The sequence below is a fragment of the Polistes canadensis genome, unplaced genomic scaffold (genome assembly GCF_001313835.1).
Source record: "Polistes canadensis isolate GaletaPanama2010 unplaced genomic scaffold, ASM131383v1 scaffold_348, whole genome shotgun sequence".
In the NCBI taxonomy this organism is placed as follows: Eukaryota; Metazoa; Arthropoda; class Insecta; order Hymenoptera; family Vespidae; genus Polistes; species Polistes canadensis.
Window position 1 is genome coordinate 1 of NW_014569895.1, and position 17,639 is coordinate 17,639.

The following is a 17,639-nucleotide window of genomic DNA, read 5'->3' on the forward strand; positions in this document are numbered from 1 at the left end:
CTTCTACTTTTACAATATATATCTTATTTCTAAAGAATAGTTATCTCTACATTACTTATTGCCAGTTGATGCTTAAAAGTGTTCTCAATTACCCAGTATATGTGTATGTTTATATAGGTTCTTCGATTAAAATAATTGTTAAAAGAATTATTCAATGTAATTTAGAAATTTTGATGAGCCTAGTAAAAATGCATATATTATGTACATATTATTAAAATATATATTAAATATATTAGGTTTCTAGGAAATTTAGATAATTAACAAATATATTTATGTATATATCGATTATATAATTAAAATGATTATAAAATAATTGTTAAATGTCTCCCAAAAATATTTTATATAAGACTAACTAACTACCATACATATACATATGGTATATATTAAAACATCATACTATTCCTAGAATACGTCGAGCATATAAATGTTTTTAATTTATTCCTAGTAGTTAAATAAATGATATTTTACTTAAGGTATGTGTTTAGAAAAAATACGCCAGGGCAGACATAAGTAATTTGTAAAATAATTGTATTTATTAGGAATATTTAAAGTACATTCCCAATATCCCACAATAATGAGAGATTTTCATAATATATAAATTAAAAATAAATATATTCTTAAATAAGTTAAATATTTATACAAACACTTTTTATAAATAATGCTTTCAAATGAAATTTATTAAATATGTAATAAAGGTATACTAATGTATTTATTTTGAAATTGTCTTCATTCTAAACACACTGTACCATTAGTTTTCAAGCAAAAATTTAATAAGCGTAATAACAATCGCCATACGTATACATATGCATAAGCATGCGTGATTCGCAAATATAGAATGGTAAGTAGCGCCACGAGTATCATTGAGTGGTAAAGTGTTGCAATCGTGAATATAGCGCGATCATTTCCTCGGAGGTGTAATTGACAGAACCTGTAATTTTGCCGAATCACGGAAATGGAGGTATTACAAATTTTCGTTTTTTTTCTAAGTATTAATGCGAACATTTATTTATAAATTCTTCTTTGTTAGCTTGAAATTCTAACCGCAAAATCGTCGAAATCTATTGCCACTATAACCGTAAGTAAATAATCTCATACCGGATCTGTTATATTTATTTTGTTAAGAAAAATAATAATAATAAATTAAGAATAATACATGTTATATTACATTTAAAGGTAAATTTAAACACTACTATCGGTGCTATTAAAAAACAATTATATGAACTGAAAAAAGTACCATATGTACAAAGACAAAGTTTAAAACTAGATGCTAAAGGAAAAGCTCTAGCAGATTCGGAAACTGTTAAATCATTATCTTTGCGAGTTGGTGATAAACTATATTATAAAGATTTAGGTCCACAAATTGGTTGGAAAACTGTATTCTTAGTAGAATATGCAGGACCTCTAATAGTATATCTTTGGTTGTACCAGCGCCCTTGGTTATTCTATGGCGATGTTGTCAGTACAAAAGTAGATTGCACAGTCAAGTAAGTATTGCACGTGCTCAAAATAAATATTTAAGTTTTTTAACTTACATCCATATTATAGCACAATATCGTAATATATTTACAAATATTATTAAACGATATTTTATTTTAGCTGCGCTGCTATCTGTTGGACGATACACTATGCTAAACGTCTACTAGAAACATTATTTGTGCATCGGTTTAGTCATGCTACTATGCCTTTACGCAACCTCTTCAAAAATTGCTCATATTATTGGTTATTTGCAATGTATGTGGCGTATCATGTCAACCATCCATTGTATACACCACCGAGTAAACTATATTTTTATGTGGGATTAGTTACATTTGCTTTTTGCGAGCTGGGAAATCTTTTCATTCACCTAGCGTTAAGAGATCTCAGGCCACCAGGTAGTATGGTTCGGAAAATTCCTGTGGCTACAGGAAATCTATGGACTCTGCTGTTTAATTTTGTTTCTTGTCCAAATTACACATATGAAATTGGCAGTTGGATTGGCTTTACCATTATGACTTCATGTCTTCCAGGTATACTTACTAGAATAGTATTATAAAAGTATGTTATATCTAATAAATTACCATAGTTTCATATTAATTAATACATATATTTCTATACAGCTGGACTGTTTACCTTGGCCGGTGCTTACCAAATGACTATGTGGGCATTAGGAAAACATAGAGCGTATAAAAAAGAATTCTCTCAATATCCCAAAGCTCGTAAAGCTATTTTCCCTTTTATACTTTAATCAATTTTAAAAGGTAATTTTCATTCCAAATACTTTTGATAGGGTACTTTTACTAAATTTGTTAATAATCTAAATATTAATGTATAAATATATTTCTTTTATTGTTGGTATCTTATTTGTTAAATATATACCCCCTTGCTTTATATTAATTTACGTATAACAAAAGATATTTAAACATCTTATGCCTAGAAAATATTAACTAGATCAACTAAAAATATATTTGTGTTTAGATATCACTATATATACTGTTTTGCGAGCAAATCTAATAATACCGTATAATAATATTTATAATAACATTCATAATATAATGCACATTCATAAATGTTCATATTAACACATTGCGTACGGGTCATGAGATATTTCGTTTTCATGTTTTATTTCGAATCAATTGTCAACCTAAACAAGCAACGGCAAATAGATTGTTGCGTTACCAGGATAACAAAGCCTCTCCCATGCTTAAGAATAATATATGTGAATATAATACCAAAAACAAATTAGAATTGTATGTATCCACTTTAGATTGCTCGCCAAGAAGCATGCTGCTACAGCGTTCGGAAATGTGCGGGTTTTGAGCGCGGTTTGACCGCGCAGAGCGCCCTACGCAATGTGTTAATATAATTTAAATACTACTTACTTAAAATAAAAGATTTCATTTTTCTATTTCTTGACAGGGCAATTGATTCAAAAGTTTTTTTATGTTATCTTTCAAAGCCTCGATTAAGCTTTTACAATCCTGCATTTCAATTTGATATTCAGTTTGTAATCGTTCGTATCCATAGCAAGCTTTTTCCAATTTTTGTCTGGCCTCTGTCGGCTTTACGTCTTTTTTTGTTAATCCTAATAAACTTTCCATATCTACTATGTGCTTATACGCTGATTTTAATTCTTCTCGTAAAGCATTTAATTCTGTTATGAGAGTGACGTTATCCGTTATCGCTTTATCTAGTTCTTTATTTTCACTAGATGTATGAAAGACTTGTTTTTTCAAAGATTCTACCGTCCTTTCTAAATGATCTCTCTGCTTCATAAAATCACATTGCGCATCTAAATCAGCTTTACGACTGCGTAAAAATTCCTCATCTGCGCTGTATTTATGATATAAATTTGTTACAGCAACTTTTAATGCTTGAGGCTCTTGTATAAGTCCAGCAGCATCAAGTAAATCTATTTGAATGTTTCTTAATAGACGTTGACATTTTTTCTTCTCTCCTACTTCCATATAAATCTGACTTCGCGCAGTTGCTAATTTTTCTCTTAATTCGTGTAATTGTAATTCTAAACTAACATTTGTCTTGTGTAAATTGATTAATTCTGTTTCCATATCATGTATTTTCTCCCTAAAATCTCTGATTTCCTGATCCCTAGGTTCAATCTGATTTTTCAACTCTTGGATTTTATAATTTAAAACAAATTTGAATTTCTCTAATTCTTGATTAGTACGTTTCAGTTCATATATTTGTCGCTCCTTTTCTTGAATAGTTGTGTCTCTTTCATTAATTTCTTTTTTTAAATCTGCCACGTCTTTTTCCAGTTCTTGTATAGTTTTCTGAAATTGAGCATATTCGCTTCGTACGCGGTGAACTTGTCTTTTTAAATCCTCGATATCTTTTTGACCAGCCATATATCTATTACGTAATACTCCAGCTTCTCCCTTTAATCTTAAGTTCATTTGTTTCTCCTCATATAAAATATTTTCATAACTGGTACGTATATCAACTATTTCTTTATCCGCGTCATCTTCTATTTGTGCCATTAATAATTCTTGTGCACGCGTTTGATGTTCTATTTCCTCTTGAATTTCATCTATTTGTACTTTTTTTTCATGAACGAGTGCTTCATACTTAATTATAGTTTGTTGCAATACATCCGCACTGTTTTTCTCCAAATCCGCCAAACATTTTTCATAATGTTGGCGCATCGTGTTGTTTTTTTCTTCCAATGCTTGATAATTATCGTATTCCACGATTAATTTAGCATCATAATTAATCTCCATTTGTTGCATCGCTTCCTCATGAAGACTTTTCATTTTGACTATTTCCACATTAATATTATTTATCTCATTTGTATGATCTTCTTTCAATTTATCTATCTTATCTTTTAACTCTTGAATAGCTGCGCAATATCCCTGATGTACTTCACGCATTTGATCATTATGCTGACCTTCCATTTGTCTTGTTTTGTATGCATGTTCAGTTTCTAATTCCCGCATTCTTATCGTTAAATCATTAATCATTTGTATTTTATCTTCTAAATCTCTTTTGCCAACCAATACTTCATTAGTATATACAAGTCCTTTATCTACCGCTACTACTTTTCCATCTGTATAATATAATTTCCAAATGCATAAACTACCATCTTTAGCAGTAGAAACTAAATACTGTTCGCTATAAGAAAGAGCTATCTGAAATAAAATTGAAATAAAGTTAGTATAAACTAGACATTTATAAATAAAAAGCTAAGATAATCTTTACCTTTGTAATATCACTAGAATGAATATGAAAATCTACATATTCAATGGGTACTTGAAGAGGACATTTCAATGACAGTATAATACCTCCCAAACAAGTAACAAATACAAATGTATCATTCTTGTTCATTATCATATAATGTACATCCTTATCCATCAAAGTAAACTCGCGTACAACCTATGAATAATTTTAATAACAATAAATATTTCTGCTTAAAAATGAAATTTCTAAGATAAATATATCTTACCGTATCTTCTCTAATCTCACGAATTCGATTGTCATTTGCAATACAATATAAAAATGATTGATCAGCGGCAAGCACAATATCATACAAAATGATATTTTTTAAAATAATCTCTGCAGTACGTTGTCCGCTATTCATATCCCATTCATAAATGGCACCCTCTTCACCCATGCTTAATAACTTTGTATCCATTTGAGACCATAGTAAGCCTTTTACTCTTGCCATATGCCCTTTCATTAGGAACCGATTATAAAATCCAATAGTTGTATAAACTTGTATAACATTTCCATTTACAGCTGCAAACAAATGTCCACCATGACAGAAAAGTACAGTTTTACAATTTCTTATTGGAAATTCATATATAGGTAACAAATCGTCTATTAATATGCTCATAAAACGAAGTTTGTCAGTAAATCCAACAAGACAAAATAAACCCATTGGATGTAAAGCAATGGAGCAAATATCTTCTTCGTATTGTTTAAACATAATTAAACTTTCCGTTTCAAAATTCCATATTCGTACACTTCTGTCAATTTCTCCACAAGTCATAAAAATTGGTTTCCATGCACACATAGACAAATCAGTGATAGGACCGTAATGTAAATATTGACCCATTACACTCATTTCTTTTGGCTCAGGATCCATATTTAGATCCGGACCCCATAATGTTGTATAAAATAATTGGGACCATCCTGTAGTTACTAATAAACGATCATAACTTATATTAATATCTATGGTATTAACTTTATACAAATCGGAAGTATCAATTTTAGCCGTTTGCAAAGGAATTAAATAAATATTTCTCTTGACATATTTATGCAGGCCTTCTCTTTCAAAAAGTACTATTGTACGTGGACCCAAGGCATATGCGAAGCCTTTTGGAAATGCTATCAAAGAAAGAATATCGTGTTCCCATCTATCGTAATCTTTTTCTTCTAAAACTAATGGAGAAGTGGTGGCATGTATGATATATTCTTCACGAATTTTTAGATGCATAGATGTAGTTTCACTCATTTGATAAATATTCTTCAAATCACCATTTTCCATATACAATATTCTACCATCTTTGGTACCTGCTAAAAGCCTATCCGAATTCAACCAAGTCATAGAACATATTAATACATTTTCAGCTTTTGAAAATCCATATGGACGCCATACTGTATCAGAAAGAGTTAAAAATTTGAATATATGTGGTCCACCGACTGCCATTACCCCTGCATCTGATGGATTGCAAGCTATTATGTTAACAATAGCAGATGCATCCTGTGGATTACCTACTTTTAAGCTAGATTCTACTTTGCCTCTTTCCCAGTTATAAAAAAGCATCATTTGATCTGGTTCTCCTGTTACAGCTGCTAAATATTTGCTATCGAAGGTAAAACCAATACAATTAAATTTAATTGCATTGTGTGCCTCGTATGGTATTCCTAAAGATTTTCTTCTTTTTAAGGAATGAAGGTCATAAATAGATATTGAAGGCTTCTCGCCGGTCTCGCATAAAGCAACATATTTCCTTAATAAAAATGATAACTAATTTAATTGCTACAAGCACAACATACATATTGAAAAGTTAAATTTTTCCTCCTACTTACTTATTAGGTGTAACACAAATAATATTTATTTGAAGTTTATCAGATAAATGTATAAGTTTTTGTTGTTGCTGAGAAATATTATGTATGGACAATACATTCCCTACAGGATATACAATCTCTGAATCTGTAATGTAATGAGCATTTCCAATGATATCTGTTTTTAGGCCATATATGACTTTACACTGTAATGATGCTGCCATTTCACCGCCAAAATTTACAAACGATATTTTAACTACTTTAATCAACTGCAACAGTTTTGTCTAAATTTGACATTATTATTTACATTGTCATAGCAACCTGCTAGTATATTTACAATCGGTTCATTTTTTGACACAACAAATATTATCTATAATGAATATATATATAATTCATATATGCGTTGTGTTTTACATTTTAATATTAATTAAATTGAAAAAAAAACAAAACATTTATATATAAACGAATTAAGTTAACATGTATATTTGTAATCATTCCTTTTTGAATGAATATTTAAAAAAGAAAAATGGCTACCTACATGCGATATTCGTGCACACGTGGTTATGGCAGATCTGATATTGCATCTACACATTTATAATAGTTTAGATTTATTATACAACTTGTGACAATCTTTTTTAGTAAGAAATCTAAATTTCTTCCTATCTTTGTTTTTTTTTTTATGTAAATAACAACCATGTGAGTAAATTTATACTTTCTTTTTAAGAATATAACCCTTAAATCATATTAATCATGGTAAAATGTTTTTTTTCAATAGAATGTCAACAGTACTGAACGAGGACGGAATTAATGAAAAACAGGACAATAATGTTAATGAAATTGTACCAGATATGGATCTTTGTAAAAAGTGTGGTAATCAGTGTAACCCGTATACTAAACCAGCTTTACGTTGCAACGGTGATTGCGCTAGTAAAATTCATATTGAGTGCCTTCAAAGAGGAAGCGTTCCAGTGTCTTTTGTTGGAGATGTCTTTTTTGAACTACATTGTACTGACTGCAGTCCATTAGGCGAAGAAACAATTATACGAGATCGAATGCCATGGCTTAATGTAATTGTATTAACTTTGTACAATTTGAGAGAAAAATCCAGCGGAATAAGTAAAAGAGGATACTTCCATTGGAAGTCTGATATCAGTACTTTTGTAGACCGTAATTGGGATAATTTATTTAAGAAAACTGTGTAAGTAATTTTATTTATTTTTAATCTTCTCATTGTATTATTAGCTAATATAGCTAATATCATTTATTCATTTTATATCATTTGTTTATTTATCGTTGCTAATCTGATTTATTTAGCAAAAGGAAAAAGAATTGGATTGGTACAATTTCCGGAACACTATCGCATTATAGCGGAATGTTTTTTAAATCGGGTACAGTCGAATTAGGAGAATCCGGTTGGTGGAGACTAATAGATAGCGATCCACCAGAAGTTCTCATCGCTAAAAGTATTATTAATTATTATCAATTATATATATATATATCTATACTTTTAAGTAAAAAGATTATGCATTAATACACATTAAATTATAACATTTATTATATATTTTTTTATACCGTTTATTTTTGAACAGATGGAAAGATGTTATTGGATCGTAAAAAACAAAATGGTAATCAACAAAAGTTATCGGTTAAATCATATGTGAGTCCAACACCGTCCGAATCAGGTATTTCATTAGGAGAAGATAGCAATTATGGAATGGAAACAATCAAAACTCAAGGACTATCAATGTATTCACAAGCTTATGTGCAACCAACAGAGAGATTATCTGATCTTTTATTAGAGGAAGATGAATTAAATAGTACATAGAAATTGAACAAAAATAAATATACAATATATATATATATATATAATATAAGATAATAAATTAAAAAAATATTTTTCAGATATGGAAGTGGAAGATGATCTAATACTACGAGATCAGCAGGAATCTCTTTCCTTATCAGAACTATTAGCAGATTGTAATTACCAAAATTATAATTTTAATTTTCCTCGATTATTTGACAATTTCCTATCTGAATGGTCTAACAAAACAGAAACAACAGAAGAATCATCACTTGATGACGCTGATCATAAAATTAAAAGAGAAGAAGAACAATATGCAGAAGAAAGCAATGACAGTCTTAGCCTTGCTCAAGAACAACCACCTCCAACTTCTTTATTCGAAGTTACTAAACGAGATAAGTGGCCTTGGCAAAAATCCATTATTAATAGTAAGTGATTATTTAATACTACTATACTTCTGTTTTACATTGCTTAATTAATATTATTTGGTAGATGAGAAGATACCACTTATGACACATCAAGAAGAAGCATATCTCTTACAAAGAATTAACAAACGTTATCTATATTCTGCTTTTCCTTCTACAAGACGTTTGTACAGAAAACTAGTTGTAAGGAAATTAAAAAGAGAATATGGTTTACCTTTATTGAATATTGATCATTTTGGATGCAAAGAAGTATCTAAAAGACGTTTTAAAGAAAATGATAGAGTCCTGGACAGATTTTGTGGAGATAATCTTGGATATGTTTTTGAACAAAGGTTGCAAGGTTATAACGAACCAACATCTATCGTTAGTCCATATACGAATAGAGTTTTGAAGCCATTTATAAGAAGAGATACTTCCTCTCGACCCCTATGGTTAAACGTCATGGAAGAACTTTGCGCTAAAGTTAATAAAAATAATTCATCTTGGAAACCATTGCCAAAAGCATCAATTGATTATTCTTATATTAGACCACAACACATTCCAGCGATCAACAGCCTCTGTAATCAATTTTTCTGGCCTGACATTGACTGTAAGCACATTTTTAACTATATTATTATTACCTATGTCTCCAAATTAATAGAATTTTATGTTAATCTTATTTTCTGTTTAGTGACTGATTGTTTACAATATCCTGACTTCAGCTGCGTCGTTCTATACAAAAAATTAGTAATAGGATTTGCGATACTTGTACCTGATGTAAGTTATAATGAAGCTTATATATCATTTCTGTTAACACGACCTGAATGGCGTAAGTCAGGCATTGCTACATTTATGTTATATCATCTCATTCAAACTTGTATGGGAAAAGATGTAACATTACATGTATCGGTTACCAATCCTGCTTTAATCTTATATCAAAAATTTGGTTTTAAAATTGAAGAATTTATTCAAGATTTTTATGATAAATACATGCCACCAAATTCACGCGAATGTAGACATGGGCTATTTCTACGATTAAGCAGATAATTTATTCATTTCATTTTATTGATTTTATTTTTGATAGGTAATATTTAACAGAAGCGAACCCGATCGCACGATGTTTTTTTATATTATGAAATAAATCAAATTTGTTCTCATGCGAATCAAGATTTGTTGTTATTAACTTTCCCAAGATTTAACTTTTCAAATGAAGTCAAATTCAAGCGGTCCATTAATAAAATAATCGATATTGCATTTAAAATGCAAATCGATATTGTTTTAGATGACATCAGGAGTGGGAATAAATTCGAATTCAAACAGAAGTTATGATTGTTTAAAAACTACACACAAATTAATTTCCATAGTTAATAAGTTAAAATGTCTTCAATATTATTTAGTATCTCAGTGAAAAATACTAAATTAAAGGCATAATTCATGGTACCAAATTATCTGAATTGATTATTAAAGGAAAGTACAATTGATCGATTATTATAGCACCTGCTTGGTGCAACAGAACTTTGGGATTGGTGCATGACAAAAAAATCGACTAACATGAGAGACAGATATTGGAAAGAAGAAGAGAGACCAATTCTAAACACCACGATCGATACTAGATATAATACAATATAATGAAGTTTAGGTCAACTACGAAACATAGATATATACGAAGATAAAGAAAATATATCATTTCAACAAATCTGATTCTTTATTTAAGAATAAAGGTTTAACAAAAAAATGGGAAGTTATTGAATCGAAGCGTTTTCTTAGATTTCTAAATATAAAGAATATTTCGTTAATGAAGGAACAATTTGAAAAAGACCGCCAGAAAGATTGTCGTCATTCGATCTATCGAGGCTGCGAGAAAGTGAATGACGTCATTGAAGGAGCAGGAGCGCCGTAGAACTGGCGTCGAGCCATTCTCGAAAGTTCCGGAAACTTGTAGAAGGAAATTTTGTATATATGGGCTGTGCAACGTACGCGACATTTTAGTACGTGACGAGAGGACGTAGACGTTATTTCGTTTATTCTAACAGAGTAGATTACAATACGAATACAATCGAACATTCTATAAATCTTTGAGGAAAAGCAAATCGGTTGAAATTAGTAACGATTAAAAGAACGATCGTTCCAGTTGGACGATAAATTTACTAAATTTTGAAGGTAAGTTTCGAATCTAAAAAAATATATATATATATATATATTTTTTTTTTTCCTTATTCTTTTTAATTTTTATTTTTTATCTCCTATTAATTCTCTTCGTCATCTTTTGTTACGTACGAACGAGAAAGACGCATGATATATGAAGAAAGATAGAAAGTTTTCTACCGTATGTTATTCTATTTATTGTACACGAGAACAAACTTGACGCTCTCCACAAGATAAGATTGAATTTATTTTTGCATCGCATGAAATTGTAGCATGCTCGAAGAAATGGATTCGTCGCGAATACGCGTTCATCATTGCCAGAAATAGCTATCGGTGATACGTACGTGGGTGGGTGTGTGTGTACGTGCGTGCGTGCGTCGTGCGTGCGTGCGTGCGTGCGTGCGTGCGTACACGCAACGTTTATGTGTATTCATTTAAATGAACAGTTAATTATTTTACAAATCTAATTTGCATGTATGATCAAATTGTAAAATGTTTCGATAAATGATTTCATAGCTACTACTCGTACCCCATTCCGTGCATAGAATATTATTTCGGTAAAATATTTTCCAGATTACTCGTGTTTGTATGTGCGTCAAATGTATGCGCACGCGCGTACCTACCTACACATACATATAAGTAAAGATAGTTGGGTAGATGATAGATATATCAATCTTTCCTTATACCGAAGTGTAAAGCAATTAACAATTAAAAGAAGAATCATCGTATCGTAATATCAATTACCTGGTTAGGTAAAAAGGAAGCTTCTAAATTCCAGGAAATAAAATTGAATGCTCATATTCGTAGAGTTAAATTTTTTCAAAAACGCGACTTCGTCGTATCAAGAAGACTTTTATGGTTAAAAATCGAATCTCGAATCGTCATTTTTGCTTTAATTTTCATTTGTTCGATTCATTTTGTATTGATTTTTTATGAAACGAAGAAAATGATATGAGATTATTTATAGGAGTTAAAGTATAAATGACAATAATAAAATATCGCGAAATAGAAGACATCCTAAGATATTTATTTTGAATAAGTTTGTTTTTGATGTTTACAGAGATTCATCAAAATGGGGAAAGATTATTACAAAATATTAGGGATACCTAAAACTGCGAATGACGACGAAATAAAAAAAGCTTATAGAAAATTAGCTTTAAAATATCATCCAGATAAGAATAGAAGTGCTGGTGCAGAAGAGAAATTTAAAGAAATAGCTGAGGCATATGAAGTACTCTCAGATACAAAGAAGAGAGAAGTTTATGATAGGTATGGAGAAGAAGGTCTGAAGGGTGGAGCATCAGCAGATGGAGGCGGCGGTAGCACATCTTACACTTTCCACGGAGATCCACGTGCAACTTTTGCCCAATTTTTTGGATCGACGACACCGTTTCAAACATTCTTCGAATTTGGAGGGCCTACCGCGACGCGTGTCTACAATCTTCATGATGATGATATGGACATGGACGATCCCTTTGGTATTGGAATAGGGCCGACTCGTCAAGGACAAGGAAGCGCTTTCCGATCGCATTCATTCAATTTCGCTGGACCTACTACGGTTAAAGGAGGTGGTAAAGATCGTGTTCAAGATCCAGCTATAGAGCATGATCTCTACATAAGTTTAGAAGAAATATTACGCGGATGCACTAAGAAAATGAAGATTTGCAGAAGAGTCGTTCAAGCAGATGGTAGTACAAAAAAAGAGGATAAAGTTCTTACTATTAACGTGAAGCCAGGATGGAAGGCTGGCACGAAAATTACTTTTCAAAAAGAAGGAGACCAAGGCCGTGGGAAGGTTCCAGCTGATATTGTATTCATCATTAGAGATAAGCCTCACCCGCTCTTCAGGAGAGAAGGCAGCGATATTAGATATACCTGTAAAATAAGCTTAAAACAAGCTTTGTGCGGTACAGTCATCGAAGTTCCTACACTTACAGGAGAAAAAATCAGTATAAACTTAACAAGAGAGATTGTCAAGCCTAGTAACGTAAAAAGGATTCCAGGACAAGGTTTACCATTCCCAAAAGAGCCTTCAAAGAAAGGTGACCTTCTGGTTTCATTCGATATAAAGTTCCCTGAGACACTGTCACAAAGTGCTAGAGACATTTTATATGATACTCTACCAAACTGAATGTCTACAATGGAATCAAATCAAGAGGATACGCATTATTTTAAGAGCCAATCCTCCGATCATCCTAACCGATGAAGTTATGGATGCGTGTACGTTCTAGTACATAATAAAGTGAAGTCAATGAAAGGTGTTTTTAAGGTGAAACGAATTTAATTTCACCTTACAGATAGTAAAATGTGATTTTTTATAGAATTCGGTCACAAACAAATGTATGTCTTATTTGAAATTACATTAGGCTTTTAAAACTGTTTGCTTTAGGTCAAGAGTTAAAGGTCTGTTATCTATTGTCAAATGAAAGATTATCTGTCTTAGCATATTGTAAGAATCCTAAGTATTGATTAAGATCGAATATTTTAAGTTACATAATTATAGAATGAGACTTGTTAAGATAACAATATTTTGTGCGATTGCTGTCCGATTTATTTGTTTGTATGTTTTATGAATGAGTCACATTTGTGTGCTATATGAATGAAAAAGATGTATGCTACATACGTGATTGCGTTGAAGTGCACTGCACGTTGATGGTACGTCTTACTGGCGATTCTGCACAAGTATGTCAAAAACGAACCACCGATCACTGTGTTCAAACGCAAATAACATCGCAAAATCCTTTCAACTTCGATTATCGTATATTAAACTCATTGTTTATATTAATAAATTTCAAATAGAAGAGATAGATTTGGTAACAACCCTCTAACTCATTTGTAATCTCATTATTCTAATATATTTGCATATATATAGAAATGTATATAATAATAATAATATGAAGGATATTGTGTGATAAGTGGAATTTTTTGTCGTACTTGGGCAGAATTGCTCATAAACGTAAAACGCCCTTTCTAATAGCGAATCAGTTTTCTTATGCAATACGTCTTCTTAAGTTTAACGATTGACTAATTATTTGTACACTAAAGTAATATGAATCATATAAATTATCGAACAGGCGAATTGTTCATTTTCTTGTATTCTCTTTTTTTTCCATTTAAATTCTTTGGCCAACGCGTTGGTTTCTTTACATTGTGGATGGATATAATAATAATATAAGTCTAAAAATAAACCACACAATGAGTGATGTCACTGATCGAGCTTTCGAGAGACAGTTATGGGATAAGCGTACATAAATTTCATAGAAATTCATATATAGTGCTCGATCTGAAAAAACATTATTTTGTATTTAATTCACGAATACAGATTAATACATGTGTTATATTGTAAAGCTCGCGTACTTTTTTTTTTCATATGATATAACATATACATACACACACACACGCGCGCGCGCGCGCGAACAAGTAAATATAATTATTATAAAAAAGAAAGCACTTGAAAACGCACTTGAAACATTATAAAATATTTCCTTTAGCTGTAAGTCTGCACTCTCGTGTAAAATAGTATATTGAATTGAAAATCTAGGCTTTCGTAAGGTCAATATAATCCTTGTCTATCCATTCGTCATCGTTCGACGGCAAGTTAAGGTCAACTGGTAAAGACGTCAATAACGGTAAGCCGTCTAACCCTAAACTAAAATATCTAATTAATCGATCCGGTAGCTTAAGTTCATTCGGACGAGCATTTTGTAATCCTAATTCTTTTTCATCTTTACGATCGTCGAAAATATTTTTTGCGAATCTAAAGTCCTCTGGCAAACAGTGATGCTGACGGCAAAAATAATTCTGACCGCCCTCTTCGTGACACCATGTCCCGTCTGGAAAATACGGATCAAGGCCAAGGTCATTTAATTCTATACGCGGTGTGTAATAAGACATAATGTCTTTCCGACGACAGAATATAGAACACGCCATCCATGGTCTGTCAGATTCGTGAATAGCTTGCAACCCTCTTCCTTTTCCATCCAATTCCGGTAAGATCTCGCTAAATTCCATACATCTAATTGTAGCGAATTCGGTCGTTGTTTTGTGTTTCTTCTTACAAAGTCTATCGTCCTTGCAAAGTTGTACGTCGTAGTGCAATCCTTCGCAACCAGCCTCGGTATTAATTGGCAACGGATTATTACAAATACGATGCCTTTGTCGAGCTCCTGTCGACCTCTGCAAACAGCCGCTACTACAAGGTCCTACCTTCCAATCTGTCCAACCTCCTTCACTTATAAAAGGATTGCCTGGCCCTGGTCCTGTCGTGATTTGGAAAGCCGGAAGACATTTACCAGCACGACATTCTCTTCCAGTCGCACAATTTGTACCGTCCAGCGCCGGACCAGCGAAATAATATCCGCTTCTATGAAGAGTTTTACATTGAAGAGCTTGACAAATATCATGCTCTTGCGTTGCGACGCTCGCATCTTTGTCACGGAGGAATACCTCGCATTGTTTTTTTGCATTCCATTTTCTACCAGGAAGGTCAAGAAATCGCGCATGATCAAGAGATTGATCTTCCTTTAACGTCGATTTATCCAGCAGACATGCCTTGTTTCGATGCAAATTTCGGACTATCTCGCGACTGCATTCTGACCAAATCGTCTCTCCCTGTACTCCTCTGCTGGGTGACATTATATAACCATCCTTTGGACAGGAGTTACCGGTAGAATCGTGATGCATTCCTAAACTTTTAAGTCAATTAATATATTAAGAATTTTTTTTTATCCATTTAAAAAAAAAAATTGTAAATTGAATTGAAATTAATTTTCTTCATAATTATTTCTTGTCTACTTACTTGTGTCCAATTTCGTGAGCAGCAATATAAACCGAAGTGAAGCCTGCGGATGGATAGGGTTTTCCAAAGCGATTCGTAACTCCTAATTCCGCGATAACGCATGAGTACCGATCGATACATATACCTCCTACTGTAGCCAAGCCCATCGTTGCTGTATTTTTTCTTCCGTCTTCAATAGCATAAAAATCCAATCCAGATACATAGAGTCCAAGATCCCAATGATTTGGATGTTTGTCATCTAAAGGATTATGAACTTTTGCATAATTGCAAAAGGAATTTAATAAACTGCTTCTTTCACCGTCGAAGTTTGGCAAATCAGATGGTTGCTTATGCATTATCTCCATTCGTACGAGAGAGATGTCGATCTGTTTTCCCAAACTAGGTTGATGATAAAGAGCTTGAATTCCGTTTACATACGCTAATAATAAATCACGGATCTTTTCATCATCTTTACCAAAAAATGGTGAAAAAATATTATATCCAGCTTCGTCAAAGAAAATAGCTAATTCTAACGTTAAATCTTCATACGTTTCCCTTCTCATTGTCATCTTGTCGGATATTTGATTTGCTGTGGGTGGATTTAAATCATATTTATATCGGAGGTTCTCTCTTATGCGATAATCTTGTGTTATCGGAGGAGCATAAGCTCTTTTTATAAGGTGAGGTTCTCTCTCTTTTAAAGAAGCTTCCGAACGTTCGCTGATAAAATGATTATCAAAGGATAAGGAATTGAAATCTTCCATTGGAGTAATTTCTAAAGTACTATTTTCCAAAAAGATAAGTCCATACTGTATGAAATTAAAAAAATCCGTTGTAAAAATGATATATTACTGTAAGTAGAATTCCTCTAAATGAAAATAATACTAACTATACCACGCTCTTGACAAAGACTTATAGCTGCTGAACTGACACTGTCCATATGAAGATAATGACAAGGAGTTGGTTCATTCAAATGTGTTAACTCCTGCAGAATGTTTTCTTCGTTATAGCTCCAAACTTGGAATTTAGGAGCTACTATCTTAGTATTTCTATGCAATGTTAATTCGATGAGCTGTCCAAAGACATTGAAAGCTAATGGGACCTAGAAAAAAACATGATTAAAATTTTGTTATATATCATATTTATAATGTTAAAAGACATCATTTTTGTGGAAAAAAATTGCAGGAAACGTATCTACCTCGATAACATTTTCTGTGTTCCATAATGGTAACATTACGATTTCAACATCCTTCATATCATTTCCATGAATTAAGATCACGAAAATGATCAACATAAAATTTAATATGAAAATCATATTGTACACTGTAAAACATTCCAAAGAGGAATATCACGAAGAATCAATCTGCTTCTTCATTTATACATATGCATGCAACCGATATGCAATACCCGCAGTATATTATCATTGCAGAAGTAAGCATAATGTTAAATATATGCTGGTGCCTCTAGTAACAATGTCATTGCCCTTAACAGTCGATTAATAAATGGATAATACATTTGAAACATATGTTAACTGTAAATAAAATAACATCGTATAAGGGCAATATACGGAATGGCAAGAAGTTTAAAAGATTTATAATCTTATACTTCTTTGACTAAAAATTTCATATATTTGACCCTATGTTTAATAATCAAAGTGTACAAAACGAATGTTATAATAAGTATAATTTTTTGTTCAGGTAGAGCTTTTGTACTTTGTTGCATTAAATTTACAGTATTTTTCACATCTGTTAATTATTTCACGAAATTATTGTACTCATCGACACTATCCACTCATTCAGTAAAGAATTTCAATTTTTTTTTTTTCTGTAAAAAGGATGTGTCGTAAAATTACGTTACATTATTAACGTCTTCTTTTCTATTCTAAATGATTGCGATTGAATATAAAAACCCTTCCACGCATACTTCTTTGTGCACTCACATTCTTTTTATCATTCTTGATATGAGATACAGTACCTTAAATTAAATTCAGTACTGTTTATATATTTAT

The 17,639-nt window shown here is 31.8% G+C and overlaps 5 protein-coding genes across 5 annotated transcripts; 3 read left to right on the plus strand and 2 right to left on the minus strand.

The window, feature by feature from the left end:
• Positions 1 to 823: 823 nt before the first annotated feature.
• Positions 824 to 2,334, plus strand: LOC106791875 (very-long-chain enoyl-CoA reductase). Its single transcript, XM_014757853.1, has 5 exons — positions 824 to 958; positions 1,028 to 1,075; positions 1,174 to 1,484; positions 1,597 to 2,006; positions 2,097 to 2,334. The coding sequence occupies exons 1-5, from the start codon at positions 953 to 955 to the stop codon at positions 2,222 to 2,224; spliced, it is 903 nt and encodes a 300-aa protein (XP_014613339.1). The 5' UTR covers positions 824 to 952; the 3' UTR covers positions 2,225 to 2,334.
• Positions 2,335 to 2,769: 435 nt separating this feature from the next.
• Positions 2,770 to 6,873, minus strand: LOC106791870 (cilia- and flagella-associated protein 57). Its single transcript, XM_014757848.1, has 4 exons — positions 6,529 to 6,873; positions 4,940 to 6,449; positions 4,696 to 4,869; positions 2,770 to 4,625 (listed from the first exon to the last, which is right to left on the minus strand). Exons 1-4 carry the CDS (start codon positions 6,726 to 6,728, stop codon positions 2,874 to 2,876), a joined length of 3,636 nt encoding a protein of 1,211 aa, XP_014613334.1. The 5' UTR covers positions 6,729 to 6,873; the 3' UTR covers positions 2,770 to 2,873.
• Positions 6,874 to 7,024: 151 nt separating this feature from the next.
• LOC106791871 (cysteine-rich protein 2-binding protein) lies at positions 7,025 to 9,868 on the plus strand. Its single transcript, XM_014757849.1, has 7 exons — positions 7,025 to 7,200; positions 7,280 to 7,702; positions 7,819 to 7,967; positions 8,094 to 8,321; positions 8,407 to 8,733; positions 8,798 to 9,319; positions 9,401 to 9,868. The coding sequence occupies exons 2-7, from the start codon at positions 7,281 to 7,283 to the stop codon at positions 9,754 to 9,756; spliced, it is 2,004 nt and encodes a 667-aa protein (XP_014613335.1). The 5' UTR covers positions 7,025 to 7,200; position 7,280; the 3' UTR covers positions 9,757 to 9,868.
• Positions 9,869 to 10,605: 737 nt separating this feature from the next.
• Positions 10,606 to 13,933, plus strand: LOC106791874 (dnaJ protein homolog 1-like). The gene is made up of 2 exons (XM_014757852.1): positions 10,606 to 10,869; positions 11,915 to 13,933. Exon 2 carries the CDS (start codon positions 11,927 to 11,929, stop codon positions 12,983 to 12,985), a length of 1,059 nt encoding a protein of 352 aa, XP_014613338.1. The 5' UTR covers positions 10,606 to 10,869; positions 11,915 to 11,926; the 3' UTR covers positions 12,986 to 13,933.
• A 202-nt stretch (positions 13,934 to 14,135) lies between these two features.
• On the minus strand, positions 14,136 to 17,433 carry LOC106791872 (A disintegrin and metalloproteinase with thrombospondin motifs 3). Its single transcript, XM_014757850.1, has 3 exons — positions 16,521 to 17,433; positions 15,653 to 16,440; positions 14,136 to 15,544 (listed from the first exon to the last, which is right to left on the minus strand). The coding sequence occupies exons 1-3, from the start codon at positions 16,569 to 16,571 to the stop codon at positions 14,392 to 14,394; spliced, it is 1,992 nt and encodes a 663-aa protein (XP_014613336.1). The 5' UTR covers positions 16,572 to 17,433; the 3' UTR covers positions 14,136 to 14,391.
• Positions 17,434 to 17,639: the final 206 nt, after the last annotated feature.

Coding starts and splice junctions, on each gene's coding strand:
- LOC106791875 (XM_014757853.1), top strand. Junction 1,076..1,173: donor AATCTATTGCCACTATAACC/GTAAGTAAATAA, acceptor TTACATTTAAAG/GTAAATTTAAACACTACTAT. Junction 2,007..2,096: donor TATGACTTCATGTCTTCCAG/GTATACTTACTA, acceptor ATTTCTATACAG/CTGGACTGTTTACCTTGGCC.
- LOC106791870 (XM_014757848.1), bottom strand. CDS start 6,728: ATGGCAGCATCATTACAGTGTAAAGTCATATATGGCCTAAAAACAGAT. Junction 6,450..6,528: donor ATTTGTGTTACACCTAATAA/GTAAGTAGGAGG, acceptor ATTTTTATTAAG/GAAATATGTTGCTTTATGCG. Junction 4,870..4,939: donor GTGAGATTAGAGAAGATACG/GTAAGATATATT, acceptor AATTATTCATAG/GTTGTACGCGAGTTTACTTT.
- LOC106791871 (XM_014757849.1), top strand. CDS start 7,281: ATGTCAACAGTACTGAACGAGGACGGAATTAATGAAAAACAGGACAAT. Junction 7,968..8,093: donor AGAAGTTCTCATCGCTAAAA/GTATTATTAATT, acceptor ATTTTTGAACAG/ATGGAAAGATGTTATTGGAT. Junction 8,322..8,406: donor AGAGGAAGATGAATTAAATA/GTACATAGAAAT, acceptor AATATTTTTCAG/ATATGGAAGTGGAAGATGAT.
- LOC106791874 (XM_014757852.1), top strand. CDS start 11,927: ATGGGGAAAGATTATTACAAAATATTAGGGATACCTAAAACTGCGAAT.
- LOC106791872 (XM_014757850.1), bottom strand. CDS start 16,571: ATGGACAGTGTCAGTTCAGCAGCTATAAGTCTTTGTCAAGAGCGTGGT. Junction 16,441..16,520: donor TTTGTCAAGAGCGTGGTATA/GTTAGTATTATT, acceptor AATTTCATACAG/TATGGACTTATCTTTTTGGA. Junction 15,545..15,652: donor GCTCACGAAATTGGACACAA/GTAAGTAGACAA, acceptor TTGACTTAAAAG/TTTAGGAATGCATCACGATT.